General features: G+C 33.3%; 1 protein-coding gene across 4 annotated transcripts in view; it reads left to right on the top strand.

Annotated features, from left to right (window-relative positions):
• Positions 1-975: 975 nt before the first annotated feature.
• Positions 976-19,069, top strand: part of LRRCC1 (leucine rich repeat and coiled-coil centrosomal protein 1) — a 39,005-nt gene continuing 20,911 nt past the window's right edge. Inside the window, exons 1-12 of one of the 4 annotated variants that reach the window (XM_031946208.1) lie at positions 976-1,117; positions 5,466-5,671; positions 5,973-6,038; positions 8,590-8,757; positions 9,674-9,843; positions 9,941-10,153; positions 11,019-11,212; positions 11,534-11,720; positions 13,223-13,371; positions 16,527-16,731; positions 17,507-17,646; positions 18,765-18,966. In XM_031946208.1, coding sequence (XP_031802068.1) covers positions 1,008-1,117; positions 5,466-5,671; positions 5,973-6,038; positions 8,590-8,757; positions 9,674-9,843; positions 9,941-10,153; positions 11,019-11,212; positions 11,534-11,720; positions 13,223-13,371; positions 16,527-16,731; positions 17,507-17,646; positions 18,765-18,966 — 2,010 coding nt within the window. In that variant the 5' untranslated portion in view covers positions 976-1,007. Of the gene's footprint in view, positions 1,118-5,465; positions 5,672-5,972; positions 6,039-8,589; positions 8,758-9,673; positions 9,844-9,940; positions 10,154-11,018; positions 11,213-11,533; positions 11,721-13,222; positions 13,372-16,526; positions 16,732-17,506; positions 17,647-18,764; positions 18,967-19,069 lie in introns of those variants that run through there. The other 3 variants (XM_023495951.2, XM_031946209.1, XM_031946210.1) reach the window with 3 other exon arrangements.

Below are 19,069 nucleotides of genomic sequence, written 5' to 3'. Positions count from 1 at the left end.
TCCCACGTTTCCAGTCTTCTTACACTTTACTCTTTTCCATATATTCTTTTTTTCCCCTCCTTTTTAAAATTATTCTTTTTTCTGGTTATACATCAACATTAATTTTTAAATACACATTTCTTTATGAATCATGTTGGGAAAGAAAAATCAGAATAAAAGGGGGAAAACCATGTGAGAAAAAAAAAAAGAAGGAAAAAAAATGAACATAGCATGTGTTGACTTAATCTCACAACATTGTCCTCCTTGCTGTTCCACAAACAAGACACTTGTGTATATCTTCAAATAAGGAATATCTGCATTAAAAACCTTCTCAAGTCACTTAATCTGTCTGCCTCAGCTTCCCCAATTATAAAATGTAGTTAGCAGCATCTTTCTCACAAGAGTGTTGTAATTTGTAACACAAACATTTGTAAAAGCTTATCTAGCACACAGGCAGCACTTAATAAAGCCGCGTTCTCTCTCCTCGCAATAAAACTCATCTTTTTTATAAGTGACAAAAACCCCTGAATTTCACAATTGCCGTTTCTCTCTTAATCTCTGCCCCGATTCTTGTTTTTTAGATTATTGTAAATTTTGCCTAGGACCTTGATGTGAGCAATACAATATGTGACTCTTCCAAAGCTTTGTAACTGAAATTAACACTTAATACGGCTTTATGACTGTGTATATTGCATGTACTTCATACTTCTATGCATAAGTATGCGAGCGTGTGCACGTATGCAGGCATACATACAAACACACTTGGTCAGATTAAAAAAGCCAGCTTTCCCCAGGACGGAAAGGAGAACTCCTCTTTTTCCGAGGATACTGCACGCTTAGAGCCTGTTCAATCCGCCGCACTTTACGACGGACCCCCGAAGTCGCGTTTACTGGCATTGCCGTAAAGCAGGCGGCGGCCGGGATTTCGTGACAGGTTTCCTAGCAACGGCTTAAACCCCAAACAGTCCTCTCTGGCCTGGGTTCGGCCCGTGCGCGCTTCCCCCCAGCACCAGTTGGCCCGGCCGCCCATGGAAGAAGAGGAGGAGGATGGGGAGGCGGCGGCGAGAGCCGGGGCAGCGGGAGCCGGCGGCGGCGGCTACTCGGGAGAGCTTTGCCTCATGGACAAGGCCATTGGCAGGTAAGAGACGGCTCCAACCGGGGCCAGAGCCCGGTCCTGTCTCTTGGTGCAGCCTGAGAGGTCCTCAGTACTCTTTCTCTCTCCACATCGCGGATGGGCCAAGTTGGATCTCCGCCGTCAGCATCTGGATGTCAAGAAGCGAGTCTTAAACGCTTACTGGGCCAAGCGCTGGGTACTAAAAGCGCTGGTGGAGCGCCAAAATGGTAACATACAGTTAGAAGATGTCAGCTTTATCTTACAGTGAAATGAATATCTTACTGTCATAACGCACTTCTGGCTGCTAGATGGCCCTGGAAATAGAGACCCAGCCTTAGATTCCTTAGGCACTAAGTGATCCTGGGCAAGACATTTAACCTCATTCTCAGTTTAATCATCTGGAAAATGGGGGTCGTAATAGCTCAAAGGAGACCATTTCACTGCCCTCTGCAAACGTTGAAGTGCTGTGTAAATCTTCCGCTGTTGTGATCCTCCCCACAGCCCCTCTTTGGCGGGTGAGCAAGCCGAGACTTGGAGGGAAGAGACGTGCAAGGCGCCAAACTCAGAACTGACTCTCGATGATTCAGCATTCTCTTCAAGCTCCCTAGCTAAACATTTCAGTGCTCTATATGTTTCACTAGTCCAAATCATAGCTCAGTAGGCCAAGATTCAACTTGGAGAGCATGTAGATCTATTCTCTTCTTTTATAAAAGAGGAAAAGGAAATACAGTGACTTAAGTGTTTTGCTGTAGAGGACAGGCTGTTGGCGTTGGAATTAGGAACTCCTGGGTTCAAGTTCCCCCCTTTGATATTGCCTAGCACTTAATTACTTCTGGAAAATCACTTATCTCTCCAATGTTCATTTTCTTATGTGTAAAATGGAAATGATAGTAATACTTTTTTTTTTTAGTACCTATTTCACAGCGTTATGATAATGTATTTAAAGAGCTTTGCAGGCTTTAAATTGTAATGAAAATGCCCGTTACTATCTTTTTAAATTTTATTTTATTGGTCCAGACCTGTGATTTCATTGGTAGAGGGAATTCATCCTGGCAAAATTCACTTTACCAAGGCATATTGATATCTCCTCTGCAACCAGAGGGAGTTCATTTAGTACAGTGGAATCAGGAACACCTGCTTTTTCTTTTTTCCTCCAAAACTTATTCTGGACAAATTACTTAATTTCTATTTGCCTCACTTTCCTCATCTGTAAAATAGAGATGATAATAATAGCATCTGCTTTCCAGAGTTGTTTTTAAGGATGAAATAAGATCCTTAAACCTTAAAACTTTTTACTTTAAAAAGCTATTTAAGCTTTGTGACTTACCCAGGAACACACATTCAGTATGGATGGGAAGGGTAGATGGGGAGTAGAGGACTGAATCTTCCAGACTGTTTTTACTATGCAGATTCACATGGATAGTGGCAGAGATGGCTGCTGAATCCCTGTCTCCTTGATTTCTTATCTTTGTTTCTTTTTTTTTTCACTGTTGTATGATGCTATGTTTAGGGATAGCAACTGTTTTGTGATTTCATTAGTATAAGGATCTCCCAGATTAACAAGACTCCCTTCACCACTTCAGGCTGGCACCTTCAAAATTTACAGCCAAAGATAGCTGCTCAATTCAGGCACTAAGAGATTGTGGCTTGCCCAGAGGCACATAGCCAGTTTGTGTCAGAGGTGGGTTTGAAGCCAATTCTGTTTACCCTAGCTTCTTATAACTGGTTCACGACCCCATATGGGGTCTCATAATGGGAATGTGGGGAATCACTCAATTGTGATTTATTATCAATAAATGTTTGATTTGTATACCTATTTTATATACCTATATACCAGGACATATGAAAATTTCTCAGGTATAAAGGGGTCACAAATTTAAGAAGCCCTGCTCTATACCACTTCAGGCTGACTCTCAGGGGATTTGAAGACAAAATAAAAAATGCTTCTTGCCCTCAGAGAGTTTACAGATTAATGGGAATATAAAGACATCCATATAGATAATGGTAGTGTAGAAGTACATAAAAAATGTTCTTTGGAGAAAGTTGAGAGATTCATGGAAGGAAGAGTTAATTCTGATTGAGATTCAAGAATGGTATGGAAAACTTAATGGAGAAGGTATTTCTTGGACCTTGAAGCAATATAATTTAAACAGGTAAAGATGTGGAAAGAAGGAAGTGCCTTGAAACACTGTGAGAGTTAGAGACTTGGGTAGAATGGGGAGTGGGAGCTGGGGATAGAAGGAGGAGGAGAGGGATGGCTTGACTGGGATTAGCTAGTGGTCTTAATTTGAATGGAATAAAGTTTTTTTTTTCCTTATATTCTTACAACAAAAACAGAAATTTTATACAATAGGCTAATCTAGGAAGTCAGTATACATTCAGCTTTTTCTGCTCCAGTCTTCCTCCTAGGGGACTTGAACATGTATGTTCATATTCCCTCAAATATCCTAACTTCATTAGGTCATTAAATTACTTATTTGTCATGACCTACCCATCTTGCCTATACTCAGAGATGTTCATGTCTTTGATCTTCCCATCACTGGAGTTTTCTATCTTTATGTTCATGAACACTTGAATTCCTTTGTCTGATTATTATCTTTTATCATTCCATCTTTATCTTTGCCCCCAAACTTGTAGCCCTATTCTTAAGTTTCAACTGACCTTTAATCTCCTCTATTCTTTAGTTCTTTTTCAAGCCATCAGGCCAGGCCACTGTACTGGCTGCCCTCTCTTCCCTTTCCCATCTTAATCCTTTTACTTGACTCAGCAGTAGTTCAGTCTTTTAAATACTTGTCTGACTCTCCATGACCCCATTTGGGGTTTTCCTGGCAAAAATACTGGAGTGGTATACCATATATTTCTCCAATTCGTTTTGCAGGTGAGGAAATTGAGGCGAACAGAGTTAAGTAACTTACCCACAGTATCAAAGTTAGTGTCTTACTAGAGATGATTAGGAGAGAGATGAAAGCTTGAAATCTAAGCCTGTTTAAGTCAGTGGCTTCGAGATGAATTTGTGTTACCTGCTGAGATCACTGAAAAAGTATATAGAGGAAAGAGGAAGAACAAGGTGCTGGAGTACAACTAGCCATATGATCAGGATATGGATGGTCTGGAAACGAAGGAAATGGAGGATTGATCAGACAGGAAATGGATTGTCACAGAGCAGAATGATAAACCAGTGGGAAAAAGTGCTTGGCAGGAGAGGCTAGTCAATAGTGCCAGACGCTGAAGAAAAATGAGAACTAAGAATATGTGATTAGATTTTTTAAATAAATCATTGGTGACCTCTGAGAGCAATTTCAGCCAAAGTGGTGAGGAAGGAAACCAAATTAGAAGAGATTGAGAAGTAAGTGGTAAGTGAGAAAGAAGAACATGTGTATATAGGTGTTAAGTTTGAAAATTAAGGTAAATTGAGGCAATAAAGTTCGAGCCTGTTCATTTTATTGGTGAGACAACAAGAAGATGGGTTCTTCTTAGCATGCCAAGACCATGACAATGAATTAGCCTTTATATTGTTTTGCGAAATACAAAAGAATAGAAAATAGAGAAGAGAAAGTATGGAAAACAATATGATTGATTACAAAGTTTGAAGTATCATAAGTGGCAATAACAATATGATTGGTTAGTAACAACTTTCATTCTGCTTTCCAGAAATGTTTTTGATAAGGTCCTTAGTTGAACAGAAATAACAGCCTTCTTGACTGCCATTTGCATCCATAAGGCTTGTGAGTAGGATAACAGACCTCCCGTAATTGTCTGTATATTAGAAATATATAGAGACAACATTTTTCAATTAAAGTGGTTTTTTCAGGAAACAGCTTTCAAATTTAATTCATAGAGGAATACTGCATTTCTGAACTTAACTCAGAGAAGTTCTGAACTTAGAGAAAGAGAAACATGGTTCAGGCAGTTAGTTTTCACTGATTTCATGAGTGATGCCAATAATGAGAAGTTACAAGACTTTTGCATTACAGTGGGAGAGACATTTGTAAGAAAAATCTGGTTCTTGAGGTACTGTCTTTTTGATCTATTAAGGTGGTTCATCAACTTGCTATAAAAATGATAGTAAGATTAAAAAATGTACGTATGTGACATGAGATACTAAGATAAAATAAAATACATAATATACATATAATACAAATCATAAAGTATAATATAATTATCAATTTTTGTTATTGTGGTTTTGCTGCATCTTGAGAAAAATAAATGTCAAGCACACTTGCCCCTGCTGTTATATTTTAATTATTATGAAACACTGGTTTAATTTCTAAAATCCACTAAATCATTTAGATAGTTAAATAGGAGAGCTTATTTCTATTAAATAACATTATAAACATATTAAAATTTATTTTATCAAACTTATTTTTCATAGTCTGCTGGAAGTATCTTTAAGTTCAAAACTTCATACCATCAACCTTCATTGCAATAATATCTCCAAGATTGAAGGCCTCTCTCATGTTTTAAATTTACGGCATTTAGATCTATCATCTAATCAAATAAGTCAGATTGAAGGACTCAACACACTGACAAATTTATGTACTTTAAACTTGGCCTGCAATTTCATCACAAAAGTGGAAGGTAAGTTATTGATACTTAATTTTGTATATTACTTCCAATTAGTTTTGACTACTTACACTGATTTGTGTGCATTTTATTATTATGATTCATTGAAAATTAACTATATGGTTTCTTACTAGACAGAATGCTTTTGCAAGAAAAATATCAAACCTATTGTCACAATTTAAAATTTATTAAATGTTTTAAAAATTTTCTCAACAATAATGGATTTTGTTTGTTTTTTTCCTAACTTCATGTTTGTTGGATTACCATGAAAATATCTAGGTTTATAATAATTGGCTTTTCATTTTAATTTTTTTAGGACTTGAAAAGTTATTGAATCTAACTAGACTGAATTTATCTTATAATCATATACACGATCTTCAAGGTAAGTGAATCTGGAAATAAATGTGATCATGCTTAAAAAAAAAATTAACTTTGCATCATGAAGTATTTCAGCACAGAGTAAGTCAATATTAATTTTTTGGTACAAATAAATTTTAAATATATCAACCAATGCTTCTAACAGAACGTATTGCTTTGGTACCTCATGGACAAAGTTAACGTTCTTTCTTATTGTCACTAAAAAATGGGCAATCTGGAAGCTAGCAAGAACAGACTACTGTATAGGTACACTGAAAGGTACAGTGATAATTTCTGTTATTTAACTTCAACTGTAAAGGATATCTTGGTGGGGATGGCTCAATTCTAGTATATTAGGTATATTAAATCAATTTCATTTTGAAATAAGATTAAAAAAACTTTCAAAGGTCAAATCAGAGACTTCTGTGCTTAATATAATGTAAAAATATATAATAGTTTGATACAGTACATATCAATTGAAGTTATTTTTTCTTATCTTTTGACTTAATATTATATATTAAAGAGTTAAAGTGATAAATATAATAATGAATGGTAAGTGAACCTCACTCATTTCTCATAGGAACCTAATTAATCCTTTGCTTCTGCTATTTACTACTGCATTGAGGTCTCTTGGAATGCCAAGGGCAAAAAACAATTATGCTATATTATTCTATTTTAGATTGATTGACCTTCTTGCTTCCCTGAGAATGAAAATAAGTTCTTAATAAGTTTTTGATTCCATTCTTAAATCCTCAAACTATCAAAGATAATTATTATTCTGCTTTTGGTTATATGTAACACATAATACCTGCAGTCATATTTCATCTTTCACTTTTAGTTGAGTGAAACACATGTGGGGCTGTGCATCCTTATCACAGATTATTTCCATTGAATATTTGTTTCTCAAATGTTTATTAAGCATTTACTTTGTGTGAGGCATCATGCTAAAGTGCCACAGAACATAAAAGGGAAGAATAAGACCTGATCCATGCTAACTACTCAGTTTTCTATAGGGAGATAAAACATGTAATCAGATAACTATGACCACCAAGTAGAATATGACAAGAAGAGTTAAAATAAAATTTCAGAGAATTGCAAAATCTGTAGATTAGAACAGTCAGCAAAGGTATATAGAATAGATAGCACATGAGCTGAGTTTGTAGAATCATGGAAAATTAGAGCTATTTCAACAAAATAGATTTTTAATATCTGTTTGTAATTAAAATGTAGTTATCTGTGGCTTTGTTGCAGACATATTTTCCTGAATGTGAATTATTCGCTTTTAATGGTAGAAGTGGCATTTCATTTTTAGGTTTTCAGTTGGCAACCAGAGTTTGCATTCTTACTGGAAAATTAATATAAAACAACTTAAATTTGCTCATCACCATAGTGAACTTCTAGTGGCATCTCGTACTCCAAACAGAAAGAAAATTACAACTGCTTAAGACTTCTGAGTTAATAAAATATCACAATGAAACTTTTAATGATACCTAATACCCTATTCTATAGTATAAAAATTCCTTAAAGGATACTAAACAAACACATTAATCAATGTAAACATACTTAGGGAGGATTATTATGTTAGCATTTAAGAATTATTTTTCAGCTTAAATCCCTTCAGAAGAAAAAACTAAAAATTTTGGACATAAACAAAATTATTTTGAAATAGTACAATCAATCAGTAACCCTCTGTTAAGCTCCTACTATTTCCTATTATGCTATATCCTGGGGATACTAAAACAAAAATTATACAATTCCCCCATCAATAAGAAGCTTAGATTTTTTGATGGAATTAACACACATGCACTTAGGTAGATACAAACTATATACAAAGCGTGTACAAAAAGTGTATTCAGGGGGAGAGGATTGGCATAAGCAGTTTGGCATATCAAAAAGTGTTGTGCTAGCCCTTAAAGCTTCACGTAGGCTGGGATTCTACTTTAAAAAAAAAAAAAAGGTTTTTTTTTTTTTTTTTTGAACCCAAGAGGGATACATACTGTAGTGGTAAATAGTTTATAAATGAAAAAAATGATACTTCTTACTGGTGTTTAAATTTTTTGATTATAAACCATGTTTCTAAGACTACGCTGAATTTTTCCCCAGGAATTTAGACTGAGAATGTGTTTTTGTTTTAATCTTCTATATGCTTACCAAATAAAGGTGAACTAAAATATAGCCTCAGTGGACGTCTCTTAACTGATAAATAATATCTTGAGAGAACCAAAACCAATTATGTTGAGACATATGGAGCTGACAGACTATATTGCAAATTAATTTATTGGAATATGTTTAATAATTTTAGCTAATGGAAGGTACCAACTGACTACTAGTTAGTAGAGACAGGATATCTTTCCTACAACTGAATATCTCATAAGTTGATACTGAATTTGAACTCTTTGTCATCTTACTTATTGTTAGTAAACTATAAGAAAAAAAACTTGAGGGGACAGATGAGCTCTTTTTATATAATAACAGTTAAGCTAATTCATAAGATAAATAAAACCCCCTTAATGCTTTTGTTGAATTAAACATTGCAAAAAATTCTGTGATAACTTGTTTGTATATGTGTATTACAGGTTTTTTATACCTTCGTGGAACTAGGCATAAAATTAGTCACATTGACCTACATAGCAATTATATAAGTAGTACTCATCACTTACTCCAGTGCATGGTAGGATTACATTTCTTGACTAATCTTACTTTGGAGAAAAATGGAAAAAATAATCCAATCTGTGACCAACCAGGTATGAGCAATTTATTTTTAGCACTATATTAATGACCTTTAGAGTTTGTTAATATATACTGCATTTTTCTTACAACTATTATATATTTTTTCATTATCCTTTGAGTCATTTAAAAAATTTTTAGATTGTGGTATTCTCTGATTTGTGTTCATATGACAGCATAAAGAGTAAAAATAAATTTTTGTTAAATTTTTATAAAATAATTACATTCAAAAGACAAACAGTATACTTAAAAATCTGAAAAATAATTGAAAAACCTTTTTTGTTTGGAAAAATAACCACCAGTGAAATCACACATGCTTTGAAATATTAAGATCCCAACATAAATCAGATGGTTTTTTTGTTGTTGTTTTTGGTGAGGCAATTGGGGTTAAGTGACTTGTCCAGGGTCACACAGCTAGGAAGTGTTAAGCATCTGAGACTGGATTTGAACTCAGGTACTCCTGCTTCAGGGCCAGTGCTCTATCCACTCGCCACCTAGTTGCCCCTTATAGAAGAAATCTTAGTGGACTAGCTATAACTGATACTACACCAGACCATTTCTTGACTATAAAAATAAGAAATAAGTACCATTCTCTGAGTGGCCATCCTAACAAAAAATAGCTCTTTGAGTACATATACATCAATAACTTTATGAACACTTAAGGGCAAAGAGGTTTGACTACTATTTTTTAAACTTCTTTAGTGTCTTCTACATAGTCTTTAATGAATACTTGGTGAATTAACTAAGATGTTTTAAGAAAAATTATTTGGTGTTAGAAAAAGCTTAAATGACTTTTTGTAGGAATATTTTAATTGTAATACTGAAAAATAGTTTTATCAACTGAAAGATATGAAGTATGATATTTTTATATTATTTTAGAAGTAAAAATATTTTAAATGTTAAATTTTAATATGAATTTTTTTTAAACATTAGGTTACAGAGGGATCATTCTCCAGACCTTGCCCCAGCTAACAGTCCTAGATGGGATGAATATATTTGGTGAACCAGTGTATATGGTAGAAGGAAATCCATCAGATCTACAATGTTTAGAAGATCTTTTGGATAATCTAGTTTATTCTGATTCACAGCTAGATAAAGAGGAGGTCTAATTTTTTTCTCTTTATAGAAAAGCTTTATAATTCCAACTTTTTTATTGCCAAAATTTTTTAAATTATTTTTTTTTTTTTTTTTTTTTAATAGAACTCTGGTAACTTACCAGGAATCATACACTACATCAATCAGGAAATGCCCCAGGATCAAAAGCCTGCAGCTACGCCAACAAAAAATACATTCTGTCCTTCTGTAGAAGTTACCTCATCTGAGCCAGAACAAAATAAGCTTGGCGAAAATAATTTGAACAGTGAGATGAGAATAAAAAAATTAGAAGATCAGATTTCACAACTCCTCAATAATGTAATTCATTTCTGTCTTATATTTTTCCCCTTTGGGAAAAGGAATTTAGGGAACTGTAAAAACTGGGAATTATTTGAGAAATTCATCTGTTTAAATGATTTTTATCACTTTAACATTAACATTTAATGAGGAAATAATTATTATGGGTGGGAAATAATGATTGGAGTGAAAATAATGCAATCCTGTGTGATGACCATCCTTGGAGTCTTATCAAGGATTCCTTTGAGATCAGTCCCTCTTATCCCCTCCATTGTCATATAGTGAAAACTAGAGAAGAGGAATGACTTGTGCTAGATACTTGATGCAGGTAGTCAGCAGCAGGGGATTCCTTATTTCCTGTCATTACTTAAGAGGCTTTCATGTCCCATTCTTGAACTTTTAAACCTCAGGACTGCTTTAGAATTTTTATTCTTATGTCCTCAGTGGCTTGCTGAGTAACAGTATTTCTTATTTTCTGTGAATTTACACATATATCTACAAGTGCACATATGTGTGTATATGTTTGTATATGCATATACACATACACATATAGTTAAAATATTTGCTTTTAAAGTTACTTTTATGATGGTTTGGGGTTAAGTAACAAATTCATATTAGATTATGATATCTGCATTTTGCTTAAGCAAGTAGAATTTATAAAACTTTTTACCATTAAACAATAAAAATATACTATCATATAATAAATGTTGTACATCAGATTGGACTAAAGATTTTCTTTTTTTCTTTCTCAGGAATTCTCTTTTGGAATTTTAATCAAACATCTAGTTTAATCAGTCTTTTATCATTGTACAGATGAAAATATGCTAACATTTTATATTTTATTTTACAAATTTTAAAAATAAACCATGTTTTTTTTTTGTTATAGGCATCTAATTCTCCCCCAAATCATACATTTTTGAAAGTTGTCAAACCAAAAAGAGAAACAACTATGACTTCTGAAAGTGATTATGAAAGTGGAAAAGAAAATCATAAGAAAATGCCTAGAAGAACAAAAATCCCTTATTATAGCAAAGCTGTACAGACTTCTAAGCACCATAACAAAAGCAAACTTTCTGACAGGTACCTCTTATAACTTTTTCTTTCCAGTTCTTCAACATACAGCATATACTCCAGTATTAAAGTATTTAGACAGTGTAGATTTTATTCAGTGGATGACTCAAGCCAAGAACCAAAAATTTTGCTTGAAAATGTTGAGAACTCAAAATGTTAAAATAGGAGAATTGTTATTCTTATTGCCAAAGAACTATTAGAGTACACTTAGACCCAAAATAAATGTCTCATAATGAAAGTATTTGGATTTATTATTCCAACCATGAATACTGAGGAGAAAATAGTGTAGACAGCATGTTAAATTATTTCTCAAATTTTCTTTCATTTTAGTGGCACAGAGCAGAGTTGCGCTAAGAAATCAAAAAATCCCTCCACTAAGAATTTGTCTTTAAGATCAACTTCAAGAAACTCAGATTTAAAGATGGAAAGATCAACAGGAAATCTGGTATCACAAAGTACTCAAACAAATAAAATAGAAAATAAAAGTTTAAGGTTCACAGAAGATTCTACATACAGGGTATGGTTTTAAAACATAAACTGGGAAAGTGTGGGGTAGGGTACTAAATGTAAATATTTTAAAATAGCTTGTATGTATTTTCTAGTTTAAGCCAAAATATTACACATACTTCTTTAGTTAGAATAATTTTTATGCATCTAAATAAACTGTAAGGTTTTGAATTTTGAACAATGCATTAATTTTATTTTAGGAATAGTCTTTTAAGAACTAAAATGTAGCTAAAATTCAACAAAACCTTCTAATTCAGACTTCACTCATTTGTTTTAATAATTGAAATTTAGTATTTATGGCAGTTATGAAGCAAAAGTGTAATGAAGCAAGAGTGATAGGGTACGTATAATACTAGCATGTAGGTAAGGACACCTAGTTCTTAGTGTGTCCGCTTCATGGCTTAACTTGGGCAAGTCACTTAAGTCTCTTTAGTCCAGATTTCTTCATCTATAAAATTAAGGTGGGGTGGAGTAAATTATGTCTTGGTTCCTTCTAACAGTAGGATTGTTATCTCAATCTTGTCTTTTTAATGAACTTTTTCAAAGTAAGATTTCTAGAAATTAAAGATTCTATGTAATTGGACTACTTGCCATCAAGGAGGGGGCATGGGGAGAGGAAAGGGATTGAAACACAGGGTTTTGCAAGGGATAACATTGAAGAATTGTCCATAGATATGTTTTGAAAAATAAAAAGCTTTAATGAAAAAAAGATTCTATATATACTTTTTAGTTTTGAGTCCAGCAATTTTTAAAAATGTTAAATTGTAATATCCTTTCTGTCACTACATACCCAACTTCTCTTTACATTGGCAGACCACTGGAGGGTGGCTGATTAGTTGTTACTCTCAGAGTTTAAGAGGTAATCCTTAGAGGGTGGATTTCTAGGACTGTCATTTATAAGCCCCTATTGGTTTGTTTGCCACTGATGATCAAATTTAATTTACTACTACAGTGGTATAGTAAAAATAGAAATAGACTCTTCCTTCTCCCCCCAAATTTTTCCCTCTCAGAAAATTGACTAACTCTCAAACTGGAATACTCCATATTAGTATTCCTTGATCACTAAAATGGGCTATTTTGAACTAGTCTGATGTTTTTATACATAGTCCAAGAGGTCTGCCTTAATCTTATCCAGTAGTCATAATATATTTTTCTGTGATCAAAGTCCCCTACAGCATCTCAAATTAAGAACTTTCACTTGGGTTACAGTTTTCCATTGCTCAATTCAACTGACGTGTCTAAGCTTTCTCACTTTTGTCATTTGGAGTGAGAATAGAACCTACCCTTACCAAAAAGATAGATATTTACACATAGTAAGCATTCTTGTCTTACATAAACTTTGAAATATACTTACAAAAAAGTTTTAATATTCTGTAATTATGAAGAAAATATTCTGTAATTAACAGATTTCTCCCCCCAAAAATTCAGCACTGTTTAATGATTTTTTTAAAAGATTTATTATATAGAATTAACATCTTATTAGAATTTTCCTATATTATATAACTATTTCAGACACTTGTGCAGAAACTAGACGAAGAGAGGGAGAAGAGATGGAAAGCTGAACAAGCTGAGAAGAAACTTGCAGATCATATTAAAGAATTACAGAAACAAGTGGAAGAAGAAAAGGGTATTCATAGTATGGCCCTGTTTACCACAGATAGGTAAAGAGAATATCCTGGTGAAAAGAGGCTGCAGGAATGAATGAAAGAAACTTCTATCTTGGGTACTAAGTTCAAGGTTTAGCTTGCCTTTCACTAGCATAACTTTGCACATAATCAGATCTTACTGTTTATTAACTGAAGAGAAGTTTAAAGGGACAACCTCTCTGAGTCTATTCCATCATCTGTAAAATAATTACAAAAAACCTTTTTCCCCACAGGATTCTTTTAGATTTAAATGAAATAATTTTATGAAAAAAGTACATTTAAAACAGTAAAATAATCAGCAAACATTTTAAAAATATTTTATTTTTCCCCAATTACATGTTAAAAGAAAAAAAAAAATATATATATATATATTCAAAGTTCTGAGTTTCAAATTCTATCCCTGCCTCCTCCCCCCCTCCTTCCTGAGATGGGGAACAATCAGACATAGATTACACATATATAGTCTGTAAAATATTTCCAAATTAGTCATTTTGTTCAAAAAAGACTCAAAAGAAAAAGAATGAAAGAAAGTGAACAAAAGCATATTTCAGTCTGTAGTCAAACAATATCCAGTTGTTGTTTTTTTTTCTTGTAGGCAGATAGTATGTTTCATTAGACTTTTGAAATTGTCTTGGATCATTGTATTGCTTACAATAGCTAATTCATTCATAATTCTTCATTGTGCAGTATTGCTGTTATTGTGTACAATGTTCTTTTTCATGGTTCTTTTTGCTTCACTTTGCATAGTTTGCTGTAGGTTCTTCCAGGTTTTTCTGAAATCATCTTTCAACAAGCATTTATTTAAGAAGCAAAACATGTATTTTAACTTATTAAGTAATAATAATTATTCATTAATTATTTCATTCAATTCAGCAAACATTAAGTGCCTAGATACCAAAATGTAAGCTGCTAACTATAAATTATAATTTATAGACAAACAAAATTATCCCTGCTCTCAAGGAAATTACATTCTCCTATGGAGAAATAACATGCACACAGATAGGTCAACACAATATGAAAGTGATTTCATGAGTATGGAAAGATAATAACAACTGAGGAGATCAGCAGTACATTTGCATGGGAGATAGCCCTTGAGTTCAGTGAGTTTTTAAAGGGAAGCAAGGAATACCAAGAGGTATGGAAGAAGAGCATTCCAGACATGGGGGATAGTTGCTGCAAAGGTATGGAGACAAAAACTGGACTTGAAAACTATGAAATCAGTTTGGAAAAGAAGGCTGGAACTAGATTGTAAAGGAATCAAATGCCCCAAAAAGGAACTTGAAGATTGTCTTAAGGGTAGTGGGAAGTCTTGAGCCAATAGAGTAACAGGGTCATTTCTGTGCTTTAGGCATATCAAGGTGAGTTTTTTTTAATTTAGTTTTTAGGTATTTTGCTGAAATGATTTCTAGTTACATGTAACCTTGGCTAATGAGTAATCTCTTGATTTAAGAAATAAAAATAGTTAAAGAAAACCAGCAAACACACAGACCATAAAAACAGCATTTACCTACAGAGGATGGATTGGACAGGAGAGAGATTTAATGCAGGTAAATCAATTACGAGCCTATTGTATAGTAGTCTAGACAAGTGGTAATTAAGGTCTGAACAAGGGTGATGACTGTGTAAGTAAACAGAAGTGAATGGATGAAAAAGTTGTTGAAGATAGAATCATTAGGGTTGGCAACTGTTTGGATATGTGAGGTGATGCAGAAAGAAGAGGATGACAAAGTTGAAAGCCTCAGTAATAGGGAGGATAGTTTTCTCTACAAAACAGCTAAGTTAGGAAGATTGATGGATTTAGGATGGAAAATAGTGATTTCATTTTGGAGCATGTCAGGTTTGAGATGCCCAGAATGAAAGACGGGAGCTGAATATGTAGGATTTTTGGAGTCAGCTGCAGAAATGATAATTTAACCCATTGAAGTTGATAACTAATAAAGAAGTTTACCAATGTATAGATGGCAGGTCACGAATGATGATCCATTTATAATAATAAAGGCATGCTGCTGGCACACAAGGATGAAAGGTGTCACACATTAAAATGCAAGCCATAACTCATGCCACATTGGAAAATAGACTGGTAAAAAAAAAAAAAAAAAAAAAAAAAAAAAGGTTTATTTTCTTTCCATGCTCCACAAGAGCAATTTAAAAGATTTCCTTAGGTTACCTTACACTAAAATTAATGCTTTTCCTCCTCCCCAATAAATGATGATGTTAATCCTTGAGTACACTGAAATGCTGATTTGTATTATTCTTTGTTTTCTGAAGTTCGAAGCAGACATACTCATAGGTATATTATGGAGGGGAAGTGAAAAATGAATTTTTTTTTTGTCAGATGAACAAGAGTAAAATCAGTGAAAAGAGAAACTATTAGTTATTCTTAGTACTTTCACTTTGGTACCTATTCATTCCATACTGTGTAATCTAGTTTTTGCTTCTAAAACACTTTTATTGTAACAATTCCCTTAGAAGTCATTAAAAATATGCTAATCCTCACTTCTTTGATCTTATTGAAACTTTTGATTACCTCTGCTTTCCTTGCTCAAATTCTCCTTTGTTGCCTATGCATTTTTTAAATTCTCTTGCCTTTGTCTCTTTGATAAACTTTTTCTCCTCTTGTCCTCAAAATGGGAGAATTTTTAGGGCTCTTACTTGGAGTTTTTTAAATCTTGTTATAACTACGTGGCTTATATGTGAATTGTATCATTGCTCTGGTCCTTTGGTTTCCTAATCTGTTAACAGGGGTCCTCAAACTATGGCCCGCAGGCTAGATGTGGCAGCTGAGGACATTTATCCCCCTCACCCAGGGCTATGAAGTTTCTTTATTTAAAGGCCCACAAAACAATATTTTTGTTTTTGCTATAGTCCGGCCCTCCAACAGTCTGAGGGACAGTGAACTGACCCCCTATTTAAAAAGTTTGAGGACCCCTGCTAAGTGGATGCCCTCTATGGGCAGGTATCAGAGATGCCTTCAGAGTAAGTAGAAATTTATGAAACTGAGTTCAGATCTTCTAAAGATTGCTAGGACAACATTGCTGTGTGATCCATTAATGACTAGCATAGTCTGTGGACTGTCTCAAGCTAAGTTATAAATTTTTATTTATATAGAGAATCTATATGCAATAGTTTTTTTTGTTTTGTTTTTTGTTTCATTTTTTTTTTTACTTTAGATTAAAGGAATTGATTTTGAAAGAGAGAAATGCTAAAGTAAAGCTCCAAAACATTGTCCATAAATTTAAGAATGAAATTGAGAAACTCAATAATGAATTAAATCAATCAAAAAATAAAGAAGAGGAACAAAATAGGGTTCTGCGAACTTTGGAACAAACTTTGACAAAAATAGAGAAACAAAAAGTTCAGCAGCAGGTTGCAGAGGTAAGTATTGGTTTATTTCAATACTGTTTTAAGTTACATGAAATAGTTTAAGTTCATAGGTCCAAATCCTAACATTTTATTGTTCAAATGTTATTAGCTCTTCATGGCCCCTTTGACCCACAGCAAGCCAGTAGTATCCATGGGTTCTCTTGGCGAACATACTAGAATAGTTTGCCATTCTTTCCACAGTGTTTAAAAGAAAACAAAGTTTAAGTGACTTGCCCAGGATCACACAGGTAGTATGAAGCTGGATTTAAACTCAGGTCTTCCTAACTCCTGGTCCCAGCACTTTATCCATCTAACTATACCGTAAAGTACATTATACTAAGCCTATAATATTTAATATCCACAAAAAAGAAGTTAAAAACACCTTGAAAGTATGACCTACAAAATTCATTCCATGTCAAGTCTATCTTTACTTTCTGAAATCACAACATAATTGTGATACCACTACATGTTATGGGAATGACCAATAAAAGCTCAATAAAAATTTTGTAGATTGACCAAATTCAGAAACAAAGACAGTTCTTAAGAATCTCTGTAGGGGAACAAAATTCACTCCATATTCCTTGCATGGAAATTAACATTACATGTGGACAAGTAGTTACTACCAAAGTTTCTATAAAGCATTTGGTAGTGTCATTACTTAATTTGATTAAGCTTGATGAAAACCATCAATACTTATTTATATTCTTGATTGGGCTTCTCAGATTGAAGGAGAGCTTATTAACAAATTATTATCAAAATTATCTCCATCACTACTTTTCTTATACAGGTGAAGCGAGTTCAAGAGATAGAACTCAAAGCTTCAGCTGCTGAGAGAGAAATACAACTGCTTAGAGCATCTCTTCATCAACAGAAAGAAAAGGTACAGCAACTTCATGAACTTCTGGCAATGAAAGAACAGGAACATAGGTAAGAAGTAACTAAATAGAAAAGATAAAAAGTTTCTTTTTTTATTATAGCTTTTTATTTATAAGATATATGCATGGGTAATTTTTCAGCATTGACAATTGCAAAACCTTTTGTTCCAATTTTTCTCTTCCTTCCCTCCACCCCTTCTCCCAGATGGCAGGTTGACCAATACATGTTAAACATATTATAAAGCATAATCTAAATACAGTATATGTATACGTGTCTATACAGTTATGATTAAAAAAAACAATTTCAAGCCATTAATAGTGATAGCAAGTATCCTAGTTTCTCCAGATTTCTAAAATTGATTTCTGAGCTGACTGAAAAAATTCTAAAGTACTCAGCATATTGAGTTAAATGTCTTGTCATTGAACACACAGTACTAGTTGAAATGAATGTCTCATAAACATACCTTTTTCTATCCTCATGAAACTTTTGCCATTCTTTGAATACAACCAAAAATCAGGTGAGAGATATTCTCAGTACTTCAGAAACAGAGCCAAACATAGTTACAGTGGGGCAAGACTTGAAGAAATAGCTCCAAATGAGAAATACTTATCAGTATTTTAAGTGCTATTAAAGAATGTCTTTTCTCAACAGTATTGGGTCTGGGTACCTTAGCCAACTTTTTCTTCAACTACGTACTTAGGTACAACTTTTTCTTTGTCTGCCTGATTTCTGTCTTTATTCAAAGAAAATAGCAACAGATCTTAAGTATTCATTTTACTAAATTCCAACAAGATTCAATATTGCAAGAAGTATTAAGGCTAATTTTTGGAATACTTTTTGGACCATTGAATTTTCATTGGATTTAGGTATAGACATAGTTTTATTTCCAATTTTAAATTAAATAGTGGTTAAAATACAATTCTTGAGATTTTTTAGTAGAATATTTAGTATTGTATTTCATTTATTAACATACTCTTCAGTTTCTCTTTCAAAATTTTTATTGGATGATTTGTAAAAAAGGAAAGAAAAGCTGTTTGGGGGGGAAATAAGGCATGAACAATGAAAACTAGATGAAATTAGAAGGGATTACAAAGAAAATTGTAAAAGCCTTTTTTTTAGTTTGTTTTTAAATAAAGACAGTAGGTATTTAAATTTGTTATTTTTTCCAGGAAAGAACTTGAAACAAGAGTAACTTTGAATGGCTCTGATTTCCAGGAAGCTTTGGCAAAAGAAATAGGAAAAGAAGAAAAGAAGCATGAAGAACAAGTGAAAGAATTTCAGGAGAAAATTAATATATTAAACCAACAATATTTAGAACTTGAAGATGAATTCCGTATGGCCTTAACTATTGAAGCCAAAAGATTTAAAGAAGTAAGAATGGTATTGTCTCGGTGGTAATATTAACTTATTAGTACTTATACTTTACAAGGCACTTTGTTTACAACAATCCTTTGAAAATGACAATTCAACAGTT

This window comes from Sarcophilus harrisii, chromosome 1 (genome assembly GCF_902635505.1).
Source record: "Sarcophilus harrisii chromosome 1, mSarHar1.11, whole genome shotgun sequence".
Classification (NCBI taxonomy): Eukaryota; Metazoa; Chordata; class Mammalia; order Dasyuromorphia; family Dasyuridae; genus Sarcophilus; species Sarcophilus harrisii.
Note: the sequence above shows the minus strand (reverse complement) of the source record. Positions and strands in the feature narration are given on the sequence as shown.